This window comes from Oncorhynchus clarkii, chromosome 1, assembly GCF_045791955.1.
Source record: "Oncorhynchus clarkii lewisi isolate Uvic-CL-2024 chromosome 1, UVic_Ocla_1.0, whole genome shotgun sequence".
Classification (NCBI taxonomy): Eukaryota; Metazoa; Chordata; class Actinopteri; order Salmoniformes; family Salmonidae; genus Oncorhynchus; species Oncorhynchus clarkii.
Genome location: NC_092147.1, coordinates 8,201,454 through 8,222,654, shown reverse-complemented (window position 1 = coordinate 8,222,654; position 21,201 = coordinate 8,201,454). Strand labels below are relative to the sequence as shown.

Genomic DNA, 21,201 nt, shown 5'->3' with positions numbered 1-21,201 from the left:
TTAATTATGCATAGTCACTTCACCCCTACCTACATGTACAAATTACCTCGACTAACCTGTACCCCCCCCCGCACATTGACTCGGTACCGGTACCCCCAGTATATAGCCTCATTATTGTTTTATTGTGTGAATTATTCTTTTTTTTACTTTAGTTTATTTGGTAAATATTTGATAAATAAACGCTTTCTTAAACTGCACTGTTGGTTAAGGGCTTGTCAGTGAGCATTTCACAGTTTGTATTTATTTAACTAGGCAAGTCAGTTAAGAACAAATTCTTATTTACATGGACGTCCTATCGGGGAACAGTGGGTTAACTGCCTTGTTCAGGGGCAAAAGGACAGATTTTTACCTTGTCAGCTCGGGGATTCGACCCAGCAACCTTTTCGGTTACAAGTCCAACGCTCTAACCACTAGGCTACCTGCTACACGTGTTGTATTTGGCACATGTGACAAATAAAGTTAAATATAAAAAATCAAATCAATCTGTATTGTGACGTTAGGTCCAGATACACGGGACAGAACAGCGACGTTAGGTCCAGACAGAACAGCGACGTTAGGTCCAGACAGAACAGCGACGTTAGGTCCAGACAGAACAGCAACGTTAGGTCCAGACAGAACAGCAACGTTAGGTCCAGACAGAACAGCAACGTTAGGTCCAGACAGAACAGCAACGTTAGGTCCAGACAGAACAGCAACGTTAGGTCCAGACAGAACAGCAACGTTAGGTCCAGACAGAACAGCAACGTTAGGTCCAGACAGAACAGCAACGTTAGGTCCAGACAGAACAGCAACGTTAGGTCCAGACAGAACAGCAACGTTAGGTCCAGACAGAACAGCAACGTTAGGTCCAGACAGAACAGCAACGTTAGGTCCAGACAGAACAGCGACGTTAGGTCCAGACAGAACAGCGACGTTAGGTCCAGACAGAACAGCGACGTTAGGTCCAGACAGAACAGCGACGTTAGGTCCAGACAGAACAGCGACGTTAGGTCCAGACAGAACAGCGACGTTAGGTCTAGACAGAACAGCGACGTTAGGTCCAGATACACGGGACAGAACAGTGCTGTGTGAAAACCTCTGTCTAAGACAAAAATGTATTATGGATAATAGTCCTATTGTATGAAATAGTCTCTCACACACACGGCTCCAGGCTGCGAACATTTAGTTGCATTTTGCGACCCTTTGACTTGGCTGCCCTTTCTACATGGTCACTTCATACCAAAGGTCACTTTTTTCCAGGAGGTTAAAAACAGGATTCGGTCAAACCATAAATGTGCATTATTCTCACATTTATCCTGTCATTAAAGTCCCGCCCTGCAGCTGTGCCAGTTTCACTGGACCTACTGCTGTGCTGAGCAAGCCACTTACTCCCTCTCCCCCCTGCACACTGGGAGAATAAAGTGTTTGTCCTGATTGTAGACTAACATTTCAAAATCCAATTGCAGGAGAAACACGCTTAAAAAGAGAGGAGGATCTCAGCTTTCTGTAGGTATAATTTTTTATTTCTCATTTGTGCTCTATAGCAACTATTTTACAACCAAGATTTTTTTATATGGCTTTATGAGATATGGAGTGTGCAAAACCCGCATCGGCCATTACGAGTGGCTACAAACGCATCGTTTTATTTAGGACATGGAATTTACCGTTCCTGTATGGATGCGTTGGATTCAAATGATTTCTTGACTACCATCCCAGTAGTCTATTACATGTTTTAATAAAGCACTGTGAATGGCTTAATAAGAAATGACTTGCTTTTTCTATTGAGCGACGTTTCAGATTTCTTTCCTGGTGTGACCAAATCATGGGCCGGTGCCACCAACAGTAAAATGAAGTGGCACCAGTGGACATTTAGTCAAGCCCTGACACGACGGGGCATAAACACTGAATCCCAGACTAGTAGAACCTCCGGAGGGTGACTGAGGTATGGGTAAGAGGAAATCCACGAGTGTAGAGCTATGCTGCTTTAGGTCATTGGAACCTTGAGCAACAATTGTGCTTTCAGGGAGAATTCTTCAGCCAGGGCATTCTTTCAGAAAAATGCACTATGGCTGAACTTCAGACCCAGGGGAGAAGCTGTAAAGGAAAGTGACACGAAAAAGGAACTGAAATGCAGAACCCTCAATGCAGAAATGTCTGAGAAGATAACAGAGAAGTCCCAGTAAAGAGAGTCGAGGGAACTGGCGGTTGTCTAACAGTATGAACAGACAGTTTGGACTTGAGAATCTCAAGCGAAGTTAACATAGGTCTTTTACCTCAATGACTTCATCTTTGGTGGAGCTCGCAGCGAGCTCGCGGATTCCATTGACAAACTGTTTGTTTGCCGTGTTGTAAGCCTTGCCGGCGTCGATCATCCCGATGCATAGCTTCACCAGCTAGAGGTGAGAGAACGAGAGAGAAAGGGAGAGGGATGACAGAAGTTAGTAATGGATGAAATAGTGCTTGCTTTCCACGCTGGCCCTTTAGGACACTTTTCCATGTTCAAACACTGGAAGTTTGATAAATAAACAACTTGGAGAAAGGATGATAATCTAAAATTTAAATCCACCAGAAATATACTTTTTATTTTATATAATGCTTGAGAACTATCAATCACCAAAATAAAAGCTAAACAGTCAGGAAGAATAAAAAAAAATTACTAATAATAATAATAATAATATTTAGCAGTATATTGTTATGTTTGAGCAGAAGAACACAGCATTAGCCATGGCAAAATGCATAGAATTTAGTTAGCTTTGGATCACAAAACGACCTCCAATTTCCTTCATACTTGACACAGAGACAAATGGTATCCACAACTTCATCTGAGACTCTGGGGGAAGTAGACAAAGGGCCTCATTGTTAAAATACCGAAGGATCTCTTAAAAACGGCAACATTCTCTCAGCTGCATGACAAAATGTGTAGAATAAAGGAAATTAGCTTTAAAGCCGCAAAAAAAGGTCTCAGCTCCATGGATTAATTTGTAGAATCGCAAGAAAATTGCTAAAATGTCTATACACCGCCAACAATGGGGGGCCCCTAAAATGTTCTCAAATTCACACACCACGGCCACCACCTACCCTTTTTGAGCCAGAAAAAAAAAACCTGTCACTGAGGTTGCATTTCCCTCCCAAGAAAGCTGCGCACTTCCGTGTAACACGGAACCCAAATTGGCTGCGTGCACCATCATGCATACATTTATTTTGCCTCCACACACCAAACGCGATCACGACACGCAGGTTAAAATATCAAAACAAACTCGGAACCAGTTACATTAATTTGGGGACAGGTCGAAAAGCATTAAACATGTATGGCAATTTCGCTAGCTAGCTTGCACTTGCTAGCTAATTTGTCCTGAGATAAACATTGAGTTGTTATTTTACCTGAAATGCACAAGGTCCTCTACCCCGACAATTAATCCACACATAAATTGGTCAACCGAATAATTTCTAGTCATCTCTCCTCCTTCCAGGCTTTTTCATCTTTGAACTTATATGGTGATTGGCATCTAAACTTCCATAGTATTTCACATACAACGACCGGCAACAAAGTTAGTCTTTCAATCACCCACGTGTGTATAACCAATGAGGAGATGGGAGAGGCAGGACTTGCAGCGCGATCTGCGTCAGAAATAGAAATGACTTCTATTTTAGCCCTTGGCAACGCAGACACTCGTTGACGCACACGAGCAGTGTGGGTGCAATAATTGAATAACAGATTCCTACATTTATTTTGCGACGCGGGCGGTGTAGTCAGGGCATTCGTGCCGTCATTGACTGCTACCTCCTTGTATGACTGGTCATTCAACATTATTATCTTAAGTTTCTATATTTTTTACACCCAAGAGGAATTAATATTGTCCCAATGAAACCTGTTGCTTTAAGATTAAACTTGGTTGTGTGGGTAGCTCTCTTTCTCAATGGCAAGGCCTAGTTTCTTAGAAAAGCCTGAACTTTAGCCTCCTCTTCCAGGCACACCCCTCCATCCCTCACCCTGCAGTCACACCACGACTCCTGGAGCAGATCCTTCCGCTGCAGAGCAACAGGGAAGTGACACCAGGGTATTGTATGAGAGGTGGGGGAGACACCAATAACAATGCAGTCCGCAATCACTGGAGATATAGGAATAGTGAGTAACCTTGCAAGCAATAAGTAAAATCCCACCTCTTCCACCAACAGTTTTTTAAAGAAAAATGCTCCAGTGACTGGCTGCAGGGTCTTTATAGAACTACAAGTGGGATTTCATCACACTCCTCTTATGTAACCATCTTTCCAGATTGAGACTCTCGTTTCCTCACTCCAGGTTAACTCGTACCGATCTCAGGCCAGTTAAAGGGGACAGGGACACCGGGTCACTCCAGGTCAACTCGTACTGATCTCAGGCCAGTTAAAGGGGACCGGGACACAGGGTTACTATGACGAGGGAGTGGTTCATCTACACAAACAGCAGGAGTTCCATCACTGTGTTCATCCAAGCCCAAATCTGGACCATATGGACTCACCTTGTCGAGTTTGGACTCCAACTCTCCAACATCCCCTTCCACCTCCTCTATAGTGGCCCTGTGAGGAGAAAAACAGCATTACAGTTACTCTACTTGTAGAAGGGGGGGGGGGGCTTCATTTCAACTGATAACAGTCAATGATTTATTTTAAAGGATACAAGGGAAAATGGACGGTCGATACACTGCTTTGCACTGGAAGGTGAGTCATTCAACTGAAATGAGCATTCCACGTGATGTTGGTGCTGTGTGTAGGGTTGACGCAGAAAGGAAGCAAAAAGCGGAGGGAAAAGGGAACACACCCCACGAGGGGCCAGATTGAGAGATGACACATTGGGTAACGCCATGGGCCTAAATCTGGCACTTTGTTCCAACTAAAACGTGGCAAAGCACATTTTGGTCTTCCCAGGAACAACACCCTTGGAGCAGCAGCAAGCCACTGGAGAGGAAGAGGAAACTGGAATAACAATTTCAAGAAGTCACTTTAGAACAGAGGTCACCAACCTTTTTGAATCGAGATCACAGAGTCAAAATGACAGCCATGTTTTTTTTCCATGACAAAAAATATAAGACTATGCAACATTAACCAATTAAAAACAGTTCTGTAGTAATGAGGTTTGTGCAGGTGGGGACAGTAGGGGCAAAACAGCACCGCATATTGGTTTTGCTTGAATTGCCCTGCCAATGCTTTGTTGTTCTTCTCAGCACTGGTAATAGATCAGTTGTATTACATGTGAGGCACAGCTCAGTGAGCATACATTTAAAAATATTTTTTATTTTTATGGCTCTGGGCTGATGGAGCCTGCATCTGATGGTCAGTCTCAGCGGAGGGAGAGAGCAGCAGACTAAGGGTCCACCTCTCAAAACTCACTCCGCTCTCTAGTTCCTCTGCCGACACAAAAGTAACACCGTCTTCCAGCTGATGGAAAAACTCAAGTCGCACCACATTAATTCTGCCTCATGCACAAAATCATGTTACTCCTACGACCAGAGAAAGTGACATATTCTTTGATAAAAAGCAAGCCGCTAATAACCAAGCAAGCTTATCGATAAACCTTTGTAGTCATTCATTACAGCTGCAGTGCTGGTTGTAGCGTGAGTGGAAGTAGGAGAACATGCATTTTATGACTTATAAAAAAAAAATATTGAACAGAAAGTAGGGCTGTCCAACAGCAACATCTTAATCTACCGAGAGTCGTCTGTTCTTTCGACCAATTGATTTCCCCATAGACACATCCTATGTGTTTTAACCAACTACATGCACTGAGCTTGTCGGATGTTAAGCGCACTGTTTTAAAAAAAATACACACACAAATGACTAGAGGGTGTCCGACCGCAATTGATTTGATTGAGCAAACGGGATCAGACTTGCTACGCTGTGTTAAAAAAAAAAAACAGCAAGCGTGACTAGCATTCGTTGTCGCTCTCGCCTCCCTGCTGCAGCAACAGGGTAGCCTAGTGGGTCGGCAGGGTAGCCTAGTGGTTAGAGCGTTGGACTAGGAACCGGAAGGTTGCAAGTTCAAATCCCCGAGCTGACAAGGTACAAATCTGCCCCTGAACAGGCAGTTAACCCACTGTTCCTAGGCCGTCATTGAAAATAAGAATTTGTTCTTAACTGACTTGCCTAGTTAAATAAAGGTACAATTAAAAATTAAAAAAGTGTTAATCACGCTGTCCGTGTTAATGACCCTCCAAAATAATTACAGGCATTTGACTGAAAAGGTTCTATAACTGAAATCCCTAATTTGTTTAGGAAAAACATTCCCTATTTCCCCTCAACCCTTGCTCTCCCTCAACCCTTGCTCTCCTGCCCTATAGCAGCATACCGTAACGGATGCAGACGACGTGACAAATAAATTCGAAAAACGGGGGAATGTTTGGTTGCTCAGGAGGTAAAGGGAAAGTCAGATGTGTGGAATAAATTTGACTAGTTGTGGAAAATACTGGAGATAAAGAAAAATAAGTTAAGGAGCAAGTGCTGTGTGCTGTTAGATTACAATGTAATTACTCTGACCGTTTGGAACAATGTAAAAAATAAAATTATAAGCGTACCAGAGTCGGCTGGAATTAATTTTTCGGTAAAGCCTTTATTACAGAAAATGCTAAAAACAGTCTCATGCATTCGACACGGAACGGTTTATTTATTGTTTTACGCTAAATATTCAATGGTTGCTTTGATGTTTTATTTTATAACTAAAATGCTTGATTGCATTACAAATCATGAATGACTTGTGATGATGAACGAATGGATGATTCAGTAACCTATAATAAAGCATTGAAACACACAGATATAAGTTAGCTACGGTAAGACTAAACAGGATGCAGTCTTAGGCATACAGCTCAATAGTGGTTGTACAAGACTACTATACAAAGCCTAGTAATGACGATATTACTTATTATAATGATGATTACAATAACAATGGTAATAACAATAAGGAGATCAAGGAAAGTAGGTTATTATTTTCTGACAATTTAGAACAGTGTAAACAGTAAAATTATATAAGTAAGTATTGTCGCTCTCGCCTCCCTGCTGCAGCAACAGGGTAGCCTAGTGGGTCGGCAGGGTAGCCTAGTGGTTAGAGCGGAGAGGATGTTCTAAAGAAGAAGAAGAAGAAAAAGTCAAACCTTTATTACAGCAAAGATGAAAAAAACTGCAGAATTTGTGAAATCGTTTATCCATGTGGTTGAGTGGTTGGTTCACTGAATCACAAGCAGGATCTGTCTTGTTTCTATATGGATGATTTCTAAAACCAGGGCTGTTTTGCTATCACAGACTGGAACATGTTCCGGGATTCTTCCGATGGCATTGAGGAGTACACCACATCAGTCACTGGCTTTATCAAGTGCATCGAGGACTTCGTCCCTACAGTGACTGTACGTACATACCCCAACCAGAAGCCATGGATTACAGATGCGGGACTCCAAGCCGGAAGCTTACAAGAAATCCTGCTATGCCCTGCGACGAACCATCAAACAGGCAAAGCGTCAATACAGGGATAAGATTGAATTGTACTACACCGGCTACGACGCTCGTCTTATGTGGCAGGGCTTGCAAACTATTACAGACTACAAAGGGAAGCACAGTCGCGAGATGCCCAGTGACACAAGCCTACCAGACGAGCTAAATCATGTATACGCTCGCTTCGAGGCAAGCAACACTGAGGCATGCATGAGAGCATCAGCTGTTCCGGACGACTGTGTGATCACGCTCTCCGTAGCCGACATGAATAAGACCTTTAAACAGGTCAACATTCACAAAGCTGCGGGGCCAGATGGATTACCAGGACGTGTGCACTGGGCATGTGCTGACCAACTGGCAGATGTCTTCACTGATATTTTCAACATGTCCATGATTGAGTCTGTAATACCAACATGTTTCAAGCAGACCACCATAGTCTCTGTGCCCAAGAAGACAAAGGCAACCTGCCTAAATGACAACAGACCCGTAGCACTCACATCCGTAGCCATGAAGTGCTTTGAAAGGCTGGTAATGGCTCACATCAACAACATTATCCCAGAAACCCTGGACCCACTCCAATTTGCATATCGCCTAAACAGATCCACAGATAACGCAATCTCTATTGCACTCCACACTGCCCTTTCCCACCTGGACAAAAGGAACACTTATGTGAGAATGCTCTTCATTGACTACAGCTCAGCGTTCAACACTATATAGTACCTTCAAAGCTCATCACTAAGCTAAGAATCCTGGGACTAAACACTTCTCTTCAACTGGATCCTGAACTTCCTGACAGGCCGCCCCCAGGTGGTGAGGGTAGGTGCTGATCCTCAACACTGGAGCCCCCCAGGGGTGCATGCTCAGTCCCCTCCAGTACACACTGTTCCCACGACTGCATGGCCAGGCACGACTCCAACACCATCATTAAGTTTGCAGACGACACAACAGTGGTAGGCCTGATCACTGACAACGACGAGACAGCCTATAGGGAGGAGGTCAGAATAACAATCTATCCCCTCAATGTAGCCAAGACTAAGGAGATGATTGTGGACTACAGGAAAACGAGCACCGAGCCAGCCCCCATTCTCATCGACGGGGCTGTAGTGGAGCAGGTTGAGAGATTCAAGTTCCTTGGTGATCACATCAACAAACTAGAATGGTCCAAACACACAGTCGTGAAGACAGTCGTGAAGAGGGCACGACAAAGCCTTTCCCCCTCAGGAAACCTAGATCCTCAAAAGGTTCTACAGCTGCAACATCGAGAGCATCCTGAATGGTTGCATCACTGCCTGGTACGGCAATTGCTCGGCCTCCAACCGCAAGGCACTACAGAGGGTAGTGCTGACGGCCCAGTACATCACTGGGGCTAAGCTGCCTGCCATCCAGGACCTCTACACCAGGCAGTGTCAGAGGAAGGCCCTAAACATTATCAAAGACCCCAGTCACAGACTGTTCTCTCTACTACCGCATGGCAAGCGGTACCAGAGTGCCAAGTCTAAGGACAAAAAGGCTTCTCAACAGTTTTTACCCCCAAGCCTTAAGACTCCTGAACAGGTGATCAAATGGCTACCCAGACTATTTGTGTTGTGTGCCACCCCCCAACCCAACCCCTCTTTTTACACTGCTGCTACTCTCTGTTTATCATATATGCATAGTCACTAACTGTACATACTACCTCAATTGGGCCGACCATCCAGAGCTCCCGCACATTGGCTAACCGGGCTATCTGCATTGTGTCCCACCCGCCAACCCCTCTTTTACACTACTGCTACTCTCTGCCAGGGGCGGCAGGTAGCCTAGTTGTTAGAGCGTTGGACTAGTAACCAAAAAGATTGCAAGCTGACAAAGTAAAAATCTGTTAACAGTTAGGCTGTTGATTATAGACCTAATTAAGCACACTCACTCTCTCTCTCTCGTAACTTTGCTATTATGCACATAGCAACATGGTCAAAGAAACACGGAAGCACCTACCACCAACAGAACGAGACTAATCATTTAAATGTTAAAAAAAATAAGAACGCAAGGCTGATCTTTGTTTTGTTTTTTTCAGAAATGTTTGGCAATCGACTAGGAATGCCTTGGAGACTGACCAATTGGTGATCACTGCTTCAGAATCTCAATTCGACTGAGAACTTTGAGCCCTTATGTGAACATATATAGGACCGGTTAGTGAAAAGTATTTGAGACCCTTACCAATGAACACTAATAAAACCTTCTGGCACATTGGCTTTTGATGTTAGCACTGTTTCCTCGTCATATTTACATTTGATCAGAGAGTAGAATGGAAGACTGATACAGTACAGGCATAGCTCTTTGAATAAGCTGTGCCCTTAACGACTTTCTGTACCCTCCCCCTCCATGTCCGTCTCCCACGATATACTTGCATCTGTCCTGCTAAATCAATAAAATACGTAACCCAGACATTCTGCAATCCAGCTAAATATTAGGGCTGGGAATTGCCAGGGACCTATGATACGATCACGATACTTAGGTATCAATAGGATAGGTATAGTGATTCTATAGTGATTTTATTGCGATTCGATGTTCCAAAACATATTGCTCACCATATATCGCTGCAGAGGGAAGAGAACATAAGAAAACGAGTTGCTCAGTCATGGAAATAGAAGGGCTGATAACAAATGGGCTTTGTTATGAAAGAACAAATACCGGCGTTTTGGTGCAGGTACAGCAAACTAGCTCAATAATCATATGTAACTGTATTGATCCCCCTCACTCCTAAATATCAATTATGTAGGCCTATACTATTTAATTTGGCACAAACAGTGCCAAATACAGAGCATTCATAAAGTACAGTGCGTTCATAAGGTATTCAGACCCCTCAACTTTTTCCACATTTTGTAACAATAGAGCCTTATTCTAAAATGGATTAAAATTGTTTTTCCCCCTCTCAATCTACAAACAATACCCCATAATGACCAAGCAAAAATGGGATTTGACATTTTTAGCAAAAGTATGAAAATTAATTGACGTACCTGCATATGCAATGCATACATAAATGTTTACAAATTTCTAAAAGTGTGTATGCATGTCTAAAAACCTGTTTTCACTGTTATTACGGGGTATTGTGTGTAGATTGATGAAAACAAAATATAATGTAACAAAATGTGGAGAAAGTCAAGGGGTCTAAATACTTTCTGAATACACTGTAAATTAATGAGTGCAGAGTTAGTCTGGGATATTCCTCCGCACTGCAAACACATACTGCAGTGAAAGCTTATCTCCTTTCCTCCAAACATCCCTAGCGTCGTTCCTCATCGGGATAACGGGCCACCGATAGGGATCAGCGAGTCTGAATAAGCGCGTGGTAGTGGCGATTGGGAAAGTTGGAATGATCCCCTTTGGGTTTGATGTGATGTCATTGGGGTTGAATGGTACATCCGGCGTAATCAAATGAAGACAGTGTAGCGGGGGGGGGGGGGGGGGGGAGAGAACAGGCGGAAGAGCCCATCCAAAACCCCTACAGCTGTTTCTATGACTGCCACGTCCCGCCACAGCATCTGGCAGCGGAGTGTGAATAACAAGATGAAAACATGTTGCCGTCCACTCCTAGAGCAGTGAGAAGATGTTTTTCGAAAGATCATCCCAATTCAGCCCTTAAAGACTACTCCGTCCGTCTGTCCTTGTCTGTGCGAATGGGAGATGTGCAGACAGACGCTTTCCCTTAATACTAAGTTGTCAGAATGGAGTCAAAGAAATGGTTGTTTGCATTCTGGCATAACATGGAGCTGAACAACTTATCAACACACCTACACCGAAACTAACAAACAATTGGGAGTAGTAAAAGCCTATTTACAGACACCACGCATCCTCAGTCTTGACAGCAGTCCAAATGAGAACTGTTAAATCAGGAGCTGGCTGAAGCCAAAAGAGCTATGACTCGAGCCACAGAGTATATTTCAGACAAGAAGCCAAGTCATACCCATAGGCCACATTCCTGTGTTTCACAATTCCGCTGGGCAGTTCTAGGTTGATATGAGCTGCCACTGATTACAACTTGCAATGTGCAATATAGACACATCAAAGACGATAATGGTAGACTGCACACTCTAGCTGCTGAAGCAGTTGATTCCACCCCAACTGCACAAAATACCACTTACTTTGCATTGGATAATCCCCCCCCCCCCTTCAGTTTAAAAAAAAAAAATAGATTGGGACTAAATGAAATAAACAAATGGATTCAACCGCTTAAAATGATCCCTGTGCTCTCCACAATAACAGAGCACTGTTAAATCAAAATGGCTGTGTCTGGGTGGCCACAGACAAATGCCATTTCATTGATTTATCATTCATAATAAAAAGGTTCAACTGGATGACTATGCCTCCTGGAAAATATCAATGGACGATGACTAGGGTATAGATGTAACAAATGTAACATTGCGATGACAACACTAACTCAACTAACAATATCCAACCTGATTCAACTTTAAAGGACAGATTTTAAAAAAGGTTAGGCCCAACTTCAAATCCCCCTGGGAATAACGTAGCACTCGGGCTACGTAGTCTGGTAATTAATGGAGGCTAGTTCTGTTCAATTCCTTTGAAAAATCCCAATAACTCCTATCAAACCCAAATCTAAATGAATTGGCCCACTTTCCTGCTCTCTATAGCCAAGAGAAAATGAATGTTTTCTTTTAATATGAAACTCTGCCTCAGGGGAGAACTGGTGAAAGTGCTGAGGAGTGTTTCCGGCAAACAAAATCTAGAACGTAGCCTCAGTCACAGCCTGGGAGCGAGTCCATTGTATGTCTGTATAATGAGCAGAGAGCAAGAGTCACACTAATGAGGGAAGTTCCGAGACAAAGGCAGCGCTTTAGGCCAGGAATTCACAGACACATCAAAAGCTATAAATAAAACAGGCCCAGCTATCAGTACTGCTAAATACCACAAATGCTACCGCTAATGTGGCTGCCGCTATCGTGGCTGCCGCTATCGTGGCTGCCGCTTAAGTTGCTGCCGCTACCACTACCACCAACGCCGCTGCCACCGACGTTGCTGGCGCTACCACTACCACTAATGTTGCTGCCGCTACCACGAATGTTGCTGCCAGGTCATCTGATGCAGCCATGCTGGTTAAGTATGCCTTTAATTCTAAATAAATCACTGACAGTGTCACCAGCAAAACACCCCCACACCATCACACCACCTCCTCCATGCTTCACGGTGGGAACCACAAGCGGAGATCATCCATTCACCTACTCTGCATCTCACAAAGACACAGCAGTTGGAACCAAAAATCTCAAATTTGGACTCATCAGACCAAAGGACAGATTTCCACTGGTCTAATGTCCATTGCTCATGTTTCTTGGCCCAAGCAAGTCTCTTCTTATTGGTGTCCTTTGGCAGTGGTTTCTTTGCAGCAATTTGACCATGAAGGCCTGATTCACACAGTCTCCTCTGAAAAGCTGATGTTGAGATGTGTCTGTTACTTGAACTCTGTGAAGCATTTATTTAGGCTGCAATATGAGGTGCAGTTAACTCTAATGAACTTATCCTCTGTAATAGAGGTTACTGATGGTTTTTGCAAATGCACTTGAAGAAACTTTCAAAGTTCTTGACACTGTCTGCATCGACTGAACTTCATGTCTTAAAGTAATGGACTGTCGTTTCTCTTTGCTGAGTTGAGCGGTTCTCAGGAAAATATTATGGACCATCTTCTGTATACCACCCCTACCATGTCACAACACAACTGGTTGGCTTAAATGCATTAAGAAGGAATGAAATTCCAGAAATTAACTTTTAACAAGGCACACCAGTTAATTGAAATGCATTCCATGTGACTACTTCATGAAACTGGGGTTGAGAGAATGCCAAGTGTGCAAAGCTGTAATCAAGGCAAAGGGTGGCTAATTTGAATAATCTAAAATATATTTTGATTTGTTTAAAAACTTTTTGGGTTGCTACATGATCCCATAGGTCTTATTTCTTAGTTTGTCTTCACTATTATTCTACAGCGTAGAAAATAGTAAAAAGAAAATAAAATGTGGAATTTGAGTAAGATGAGGAGACTAGACTGCTTGTAGTAACCCTGGATTGTAAACTGTCATGGTCAAAACATATTGATACAACAGTAGCTAAAATGGGGAGAAGTCTGTCAATAATAAAGCATTGCTCTGCATTCTGAACACGATCAACAAGTCAGGTCCTACAGCCTGAGATTGACTTCATCCCCACCTGTATTTGTGAGAGGTCTTGACATGTTGAATGCACTGAGCTGTCTGTTTGAATTACTGGCACACAGCTCGGACACCCCATGCATACCCCACAAGAGGTCTCGTCACAGTCCAAGTCGAGAACAGACTATGGGAGGTGCACAGTACTACATATACCCATGACTATGGAACTCTATTCCACAGATGCAAGCAGTAGAATCAGATTTTTTTTTAAAACAAAAATACACCTTATGGAACAGCAGGGAATGTGAAGCACACAAACATAGGCAGACATGCATACAAACACACAATAAATTATGCACTACACACACATGGATTTTGTGTTGTAGATACAGTGGGGCAAAAAAGTATTTAGTCAGCCACCAATTGTGCAAGTTCTCCCACTTAAAAAGATGAGAGGCCTGCAATGTTCATCATAGGTACACTTCAACTATGACAGACAAAATGAGGGGGAAGAAAATCCAGAAAATCACATTGTAGCAGCAGGGAATGGCATACTAGTCAGCATCAAGGCAAAGATGAACGGAGCAAAGTTCAGAGAGATCCTTGATGACAACCTGCTCCAGAGTGCTCAGGAACTCCGACTGGGGGCGAAGGTTCACCTTCCAACAGGACAACAATACTAAGCACACAGCCAAGACAATGCAGGAGTGGCTTCAGGACAAGTCTCTGAGTGTATTTATTTCACCTTTATTTAACAAGGCAAGTCAGTTATGGACATGAAAATAAGAATGTGTTCTTTAGTGGCCCAGACAGAGCCCAGACTTAAACCCAATCTAACATCTCTGGGGAGACCTGAAAATAGCTGAGCAGTGACGCTCCCCATCCAACATGACAGAGCTTGAGAGGATCTGCAGAGAAGAGCGGGAGAAACTCCACAAATACAGGTGTGCCAGGCTTGTAGCGTCATACCCAAGGCGACTCGAGGCCGTCATCGTTGCTTCAACAAGTACTGAGTAAAGGGTCTGAATACTTACGGAAATGTGATTTCAGTTTCTTATTTGTACTACATCTGCAGACATTTCTAAAAACCTGTTTTTGCTTTGACATGAGGTATTGTGTGTAGATTGATAAGGGGGGGGGGGGGGGGGAAACTATTTAATCCTTTTTAGAATAAATTGTGAAAAAAAAAAAATCAAGGGGTCTGAAAACTTTCACAGCATTTCCAAACATTAAAAGGCATTGGTAAAGTCCCATACACAGTACTCCGGTCTGCAGCTCTACACTTTAAATAGGATGCAGTCAAAGAAAACTGGCGACGATGCAGAATAATGAAATTGGACGCTCACTTGAAGAATATTGTTCATTCATAAAAGGCTCCTACAGTAGCAGAATGATTGGATCTTGCGCCAACACATCTTAAATCGTTATAATACATTGGTTATTACCACATCCTTTCATAATGGCTTTAAAAAATTTACAAAAAAATGTAAGTCCAGCTTCCATCCGAGCAGCACCAGAACTCACGCTGAGCTGTGATAAAAGCAACATTATGGAGGAGATAGAGGTGTCCCGTCTTCCTCTCACAGGGATCCTGGCCAAAATGCAGGTATCTGCGTCTCTCCGTCTAATAATAAAGACGGCTAGCTGCCAAAAAGGCAGACAGGGAGTCATCTGGTCTACTTCCATTTCACAATCCACGTCTGACCGGCAAGACCTGCACACTCACTGCACACTCACTGACCTCTTCATTTGAGTCCGTGTGAAAGTATGCGAATACAGATTTCCCTCTCAGAAAAAGCCAGACAACAGAACAATTGTTAATAGCCCTTTATTGCGGTATGAAAATTCAAAAATTGACAGAGGAACTGTGTTTCGTGCAGTTCGGGTGCGAGTGAGATTCAGGCTGGTGTGTGGCATGACGGAGGCTGAAACAGGTCCATGGAGACTAATTTCAGTCAGGTCTGGGGAAACCACAGCAACGACAGAGAGGAGGCCGTCTAGGCCACGAGGTAGACGCAGACTCAAGGCACTGGTCCAAGAATGTTTTGGGTTTGGCTGCTGTAGTTTAGATTCAGTTTATCAGGGGAGAGAAAGCTGATCCTAGATCGGTGTTTGGGGGAGCTTTGACATCAACAGGGCACATATGTAAGTCCAACTTCATCTGTACCAAGTCTCTCATATAAATATAGCACCCCTTTTTAGGCCAAACCACTCAAGTCGCCCAGGCTGACACACACAATCCGCTATACCATTTCACAATGCAGAGCTACAAGTGGGAGGGTGTGGACAGGCTTGTCAAGACAGAGAGTAGTGGGGAGTCCGTTTAGCCTACATTCAGCCAACCTTCTCACCCAAGCCCACACCACAAAGACAATCAAATGGCCATACTAGAGGTTGCGGAGCACTGGTTTTGACCTGTATCGATTCTAAAAACAGACGTGAATGAACTCCCTCCCAATTACTCATTGAGCGTTGCCTGTGTAAACCTCTGGCTACTTAGAGGTTTGCTGGCTGTGAGCCAAGAGGGGTTTGTGTGGTAGGTTTAAGAGCAGGAGTGAGGTATTTAAAACAGGTTAGTCACACTATTGGGTTGCAAATTTATGGGAACTTTCTATAAATTCCCTGGTGTACCCTAGAATCAGGAGAGAATAAGCAGGAAATCCAGAATCCTCCAACCAGGATTTCTGGAAAACAAGGGAATTTATTGAAAGGAATCCAGGAATTGTAATCCCCGTAACACCTCCCAAATCAAAAGCCATGTCTCACAGCCTCTTCCTGACAACTTTTGAGGACGTCGATATCATGTAGGATCCTACGAGACAAGCAGGAAGTGTGGCTTGAGAGGGACAGGATGACAGTCCCAACGATTGATACTTCTACTTCATACTTCTCTGTAACTCTAGACGGAAAAATTAAAGACCGGGGTCGAGCCCCTGTGCTGTGGCGTATATCCTGTAATTGTTAGAGAACGGGAATGTTGGATGGGGGGGGGGGGGGGTCCGCTGCGTTAAGAACCCACCATTACACACAAACTCTAAGGAATAACAAACAAGATCTGGTAATATTCAAATGAAGGATCTTAGGCAAAGTACAGTATGGCCCCATATGGTGTAGGCTAAGTGACTCAATGAGTAAGCATGTGTGTGTTTGGGTGTGTCATTCAGTTACAGTAACTAGGGAGCCAGTCCAAGGGAGAACCACAATCAGTGTGTTACCTAGTGCTTCACAAGTCCTCTGACTCCATCCATAACTCTGACGATCCCCATACCACTACTCTGTTGCAGTGTAAATCGGCTGACAGACATCATCTCAAGTGCTCTGCTCAACTGTAGGCCAGGTCTAAAGGTGTACCCAAAAATCAGTCATAACCACAAACCTCAACCTTGATCATACCCATTTTAAAAAGACAGCGATAAATATTGAATTAGCTCCTGTACCCAGTAGTGTTACAGCTGCTCAGTAGTCGGTTAAGCAAACAGGTCCTGTGTGTTCATTGCTAATGGTATCCCGTAAAATCCAGAGGGAATCGTAGATTAGGCTGAGGCTACATCGAGCGTGCAAATGAGCTCACCTGAAGGGTAGCAAAGATGTTAGTGTACAACCACCACTTGACGTCTGTGAGGAACAAACTCAAAGGCTAACTAAAGTTAGCCCAGGGACTGGCTGGCCCACCATCAACGTTCTTGAACTGTGGTGAATGTATCCCGGTGCCGTCCTCTGCTCTGCATTATCAATGTCAGTGATGAGGTGTCAGCTGTGGGTTTGTCAATGAGGCAGGTCAAATTGCTACCACTATCGAGCGGCCTATGACATCATGTAAACAGCACTCAGCCGAGCTCGGTTTCTGCATCACTTTCAATTACAAAGAATGTCACAGGGTGAGGAGGAAAGAGAACATAAGGACAATGCAGAATTGCAAAATTAAACAGCAAACTTCCTCAAAATGCTGAATATACTGTAGGCTGAAATGAATGTGTCGAACAACAGTGTGCAAAACCAAACTGTCACAAAAATATATATATTCCACAACGGGCTGAGTGTCTGCAGGTTTTTGGCTTTTCTTTTCAATTAAGCCCTAGACAGCCAGGTGAGGAGAGTTCCTTACTAATTAGTGAGCTTAATTAACCAAGTAAAAGGGTGGAGCGAAAACTTGTAGACACTCATTCCCTTCGTGGAGCGCTTTAAAGCCTAAAATTTGGTTCAAAGTTCATCAAAAGCTGACATATAGTCTCAGCCTGTCTGTCACTGAAAACTTTGACTGTAGATAAGTGAGCTAGAGTATTTATTTCAGCAATCTTATAACATATCGCAAATAAGGTATAACAGAATCAGCAGCCTTTTGGCATCCGAGTCCCGGAGAAGTTGTTGAAAACAGGTTTCAGGGCAACATGATAACTTCGGCTACATCTAAAAATGAGACCTTAGAGGTGGTAATGTGGGGTGTAGCCTACCCACTTGGGAATAAAATAAAACATTCATTGGACACAGAGTTGAAAGTGCACACACACAAATGGAAACAGATGTCAAAAGACAGTTTTTTGTTGGTCTGCATCCCCGTTTTCATCCATTACTCGCCCGCTCTCCCTTTGTCCTCTTCTCTGCCAAATCAAACACGATGGAAAACAGAGTGAAGCAATGGTGGTCAAAGTGGAAAGAATGTATGTTGTTTAAGGATCTTTGGCAAATTCTAACCCACAACGAACCCCAGGGTCATGTTAGGGTCATGTGACTGGAAGCAACGACCCCCACGGTGCAGGGGTCAGTAGAAACCTGGGCTCTGTCCATTGGTCTACCTGTCACAGTTCAGGGGTCAGTAGAAACCTGGGCTCAGTCCATTGGTCTACCTGTCACAGTTCAGGGGTCAGTAGAAACCTGGGCTCAGTCCATAGGTCTACCTGTCACAGTGCAGGGTTCAGTAGAAACCTGGGCTCAGTCCATAGGTCTACCTGTCACAGTTCAGGGGTCAGTAGAAACCTGGGCTCAGTCCATAGGTCTACCTGTCACAGTGCAGGGTTCAGTAGAAACCTGGGCTCAGTCCATAGGTCTACCTGTCACAGATCAGGGGTCAGTAGAAACCTGGGCTCTGTCCATTGGTCTACCTGTCACAGTTCAGGGGTCAGTAGAAACCTGGGCTCTGTCCATTGGTCTACCTGTCACAGTTCAGGGGTCAGTAGAAACCTGGGCTCTGTCCATTGGTCTACCTGTCACAGTTCAGGGGTCAGTAGAAACCTGGGCTCTGTCCATTGGTCTACCTGTCACAGTTCAGGGGTCAGTAGAAACCTGGGCTCTGTCCATTGGTCTACCTGTCACAGTGCAGGGTTCAGTAGAAACCTGGGCTCAGTCCATAGGTCTACCTGTCACAGTTCAGGGGTCAGTAGAAACCTGGGCTCAGTCCATAGGTCTACCTGTCACAGATCAGGGGTCAGTAGAAACCTGGGCTCTGTCCATTGGTCTACCTGTCACAGATCAGGGGTCAGTAGAAACCTGGGCTCTGTCCATAGGTCTACCTGTCACAGTGGACTGCACTGATGGCTGTCTGACAAAAGCTCCCAGATGAACCAATTTCCTGACATATGAGGGTTTACAGCATGTTATATTTTTTATTTTATTTATTTTTTACCCCTTTTTCATGGTATCCAATTGTTTTTTTAGTAGCTACTATCTTGTCTCATCGCTACAACTCCCGTACGGGCTCGGGAGAGACGCGTCCTCCAAAACACAACCAAGCCGCACTGCTTCTTAACACAGCGCGCATCCAACCCAGAAGCCAGCCGCACCAATGTGTCGGAGGAAACACTGTGCACCTGACAACCTTGTTTAGCGTGGGGGGAGGCACGGAGGGGAGGAGGGGGGGGGGGCAGTAACACCCTTTGGACTAAGATTTTTGCACACCCCTGCTATTTCTCACGATCAAGAGCAAAAACATTTGCCTTATATGATAATACAAACAATTAAATAGTGGCACAGACAGTCCACTAGAGCAGAGCAGCACCTCTTACATTATTCAGATAGGGAAACTAGGATGTGTGATATGACAACGTCCTCTGTAGCTCAGTTGGTGGAGCATGACACTTGCAATCTCAAAATAGTGGGTTCAATTCCCAGCACCACCCATATGTTTAAAAATAAATAAATAAAAAAATGTACGCATGCCTAAGGTGCTCTGGCTAAATCCATCTGCTCAATGGCATATATTATGATATTGCAGGCATTTTGAGTCTTGTGAAGGAGCCAAAACGAAAGCGCAGGTGCCACAACCAGTGCCAACCAGAGTGAGTACCAGTCATCGTTTCAAGCACAGCTGATTGTAAGGCTTTTTTGTTCATCCCCCATGCTGATCCTTGAGGAAATGTTTTCATTCAACAAAAACAATAAAAAACAATAAAAAAAATGTAAAGCCTCTTTCCACGTTTCCTGCCAACAACTTTCTAACATCTGCTTGTCATTTTGTAAGAGAGGATGTTGTTCAGCGCAGAGGGAGGGAGAAGGGGGCAGTCCGAGAGGAAGTGGAGGCTCTTTCTCAAAGCTCGGGAAGACCACGTTTTACTGAATAGGATGAAATAACAATTTGATAACAAAAAAGCAAAAACATTTAACCACATAAGGTGGAAAACCTTTGAGAGGCAGACGCATCTTATACAGTTTCAAAGCAAGCACAGGGCATTACATTGGGAGCTATTAACTGCCTAATATTATTGAAGACAATGTAAATGGAGGTCAATGACAGCACTGTTGAAAACCTAGAACCAAGCTGTAATGTTAGTTACTACTGTAGGATCACGAGCAACAATAAACTTGCAACTTTATGGTTGCCAGTTGAGACCTCTGGAGATGTTCATTTTTCATGTTGGTAATAAGAATATATGACCACCTCCCATCCACCAAACAAACCAAAGAAAATACGTGCTTGTGATGAGGTTACAATGCAGGTAGCACTGTAAACCGAGTTGACCCTGGCAGTGAAAATAGCAATCACTTCGCTAGCTTACCATTCCTCTTCAGAATAAAATAAATCTAGTCGTTGTACTGACATTTTGTTGTTATTCCGTCTCACATACACAGATAACTGGTTAGGTAATTTAGCTAGCTAAGGGGACAAGAGCTGAGTCCCCTGAGCTAATAAAGCTAATTATTATTATTTTGACAAGAAGCAAGCTAACGTCTCCGTAATATTAGCTCGCTAAAACTTGACTAACTTGTCAGATAAATGTAGGAGGAACAAAAAGTAGCAAGGACATTTGGTCTACCTGAATCTCGGAGAGTCTTTGAGACATTCCTCGAATTCCACCGTTATCTTCATCTTCTTGAACAAGTAAAAACAGGGATTAAAACACTAGGATTATAAACAGCTGTCCCTTGTTTTGGACTCGGCTACCCCGTTAAAGAGCTGGGAATCAATCCACAACACGTCGGCAAAACTGGCTGACAAATAATAGGTTCCCGACAATGCAACCATAAACAAATTACAAGTAAAATAACTACGTAAATAAAATAGATATATTTTTTAAATGGATATTGTTTTTTTGTTTGTTAAATTGAATAGGAAAATAACGCTTCACTAGCTAGGTTATAGCAGCCAAGTGGGATGAGGCTTTTCATTTAACGCATACAATTACAAGCCGCTGCTGTATCT

The 21,201-nt window shown here is 43.6% G+C and overlaps 1 protein-coding gene across 2 annotated transcripts in view; it reads right to left on the bottom strand.

Moving 5' to 3' along the window:
* The window catches only part of LOC139418279 (arf-GAP with coiled-coil, ANK repeat and PH domain-containing protein 2-like), a 71,782-nt gene extending 50,581 nt beyond the window's left edge, over positions 1 to 21,201 (bottom strand). Inside the window, exons 1-3 of one of the 2 annotated variants that reach the window (XM_071167663.1) lie at positions 20,816 to 21,201; positions 4,479 to 4,536; positions 2,253 to 2,372 (exon numbers count right to left, since the gene is read on the bottom strand). In XM_071167663.1, coding sequence (XP_071023764.1) covers positions 2,253 to 2,372; positions 4,479 to 4,536; positions 20,816 to 20,868 — 231 coding nt within the window. In that variant the 5' untranslated portion in view covers positions 20,869 to 21,201. The remainder of the gene's footprint in view (positions 1 to 2,252; positions 2,373 to 4,478; positions 4,537 to 20,815) is intronic. The other variant, XM_071167738.1, reaches the window with a different exon arrangement.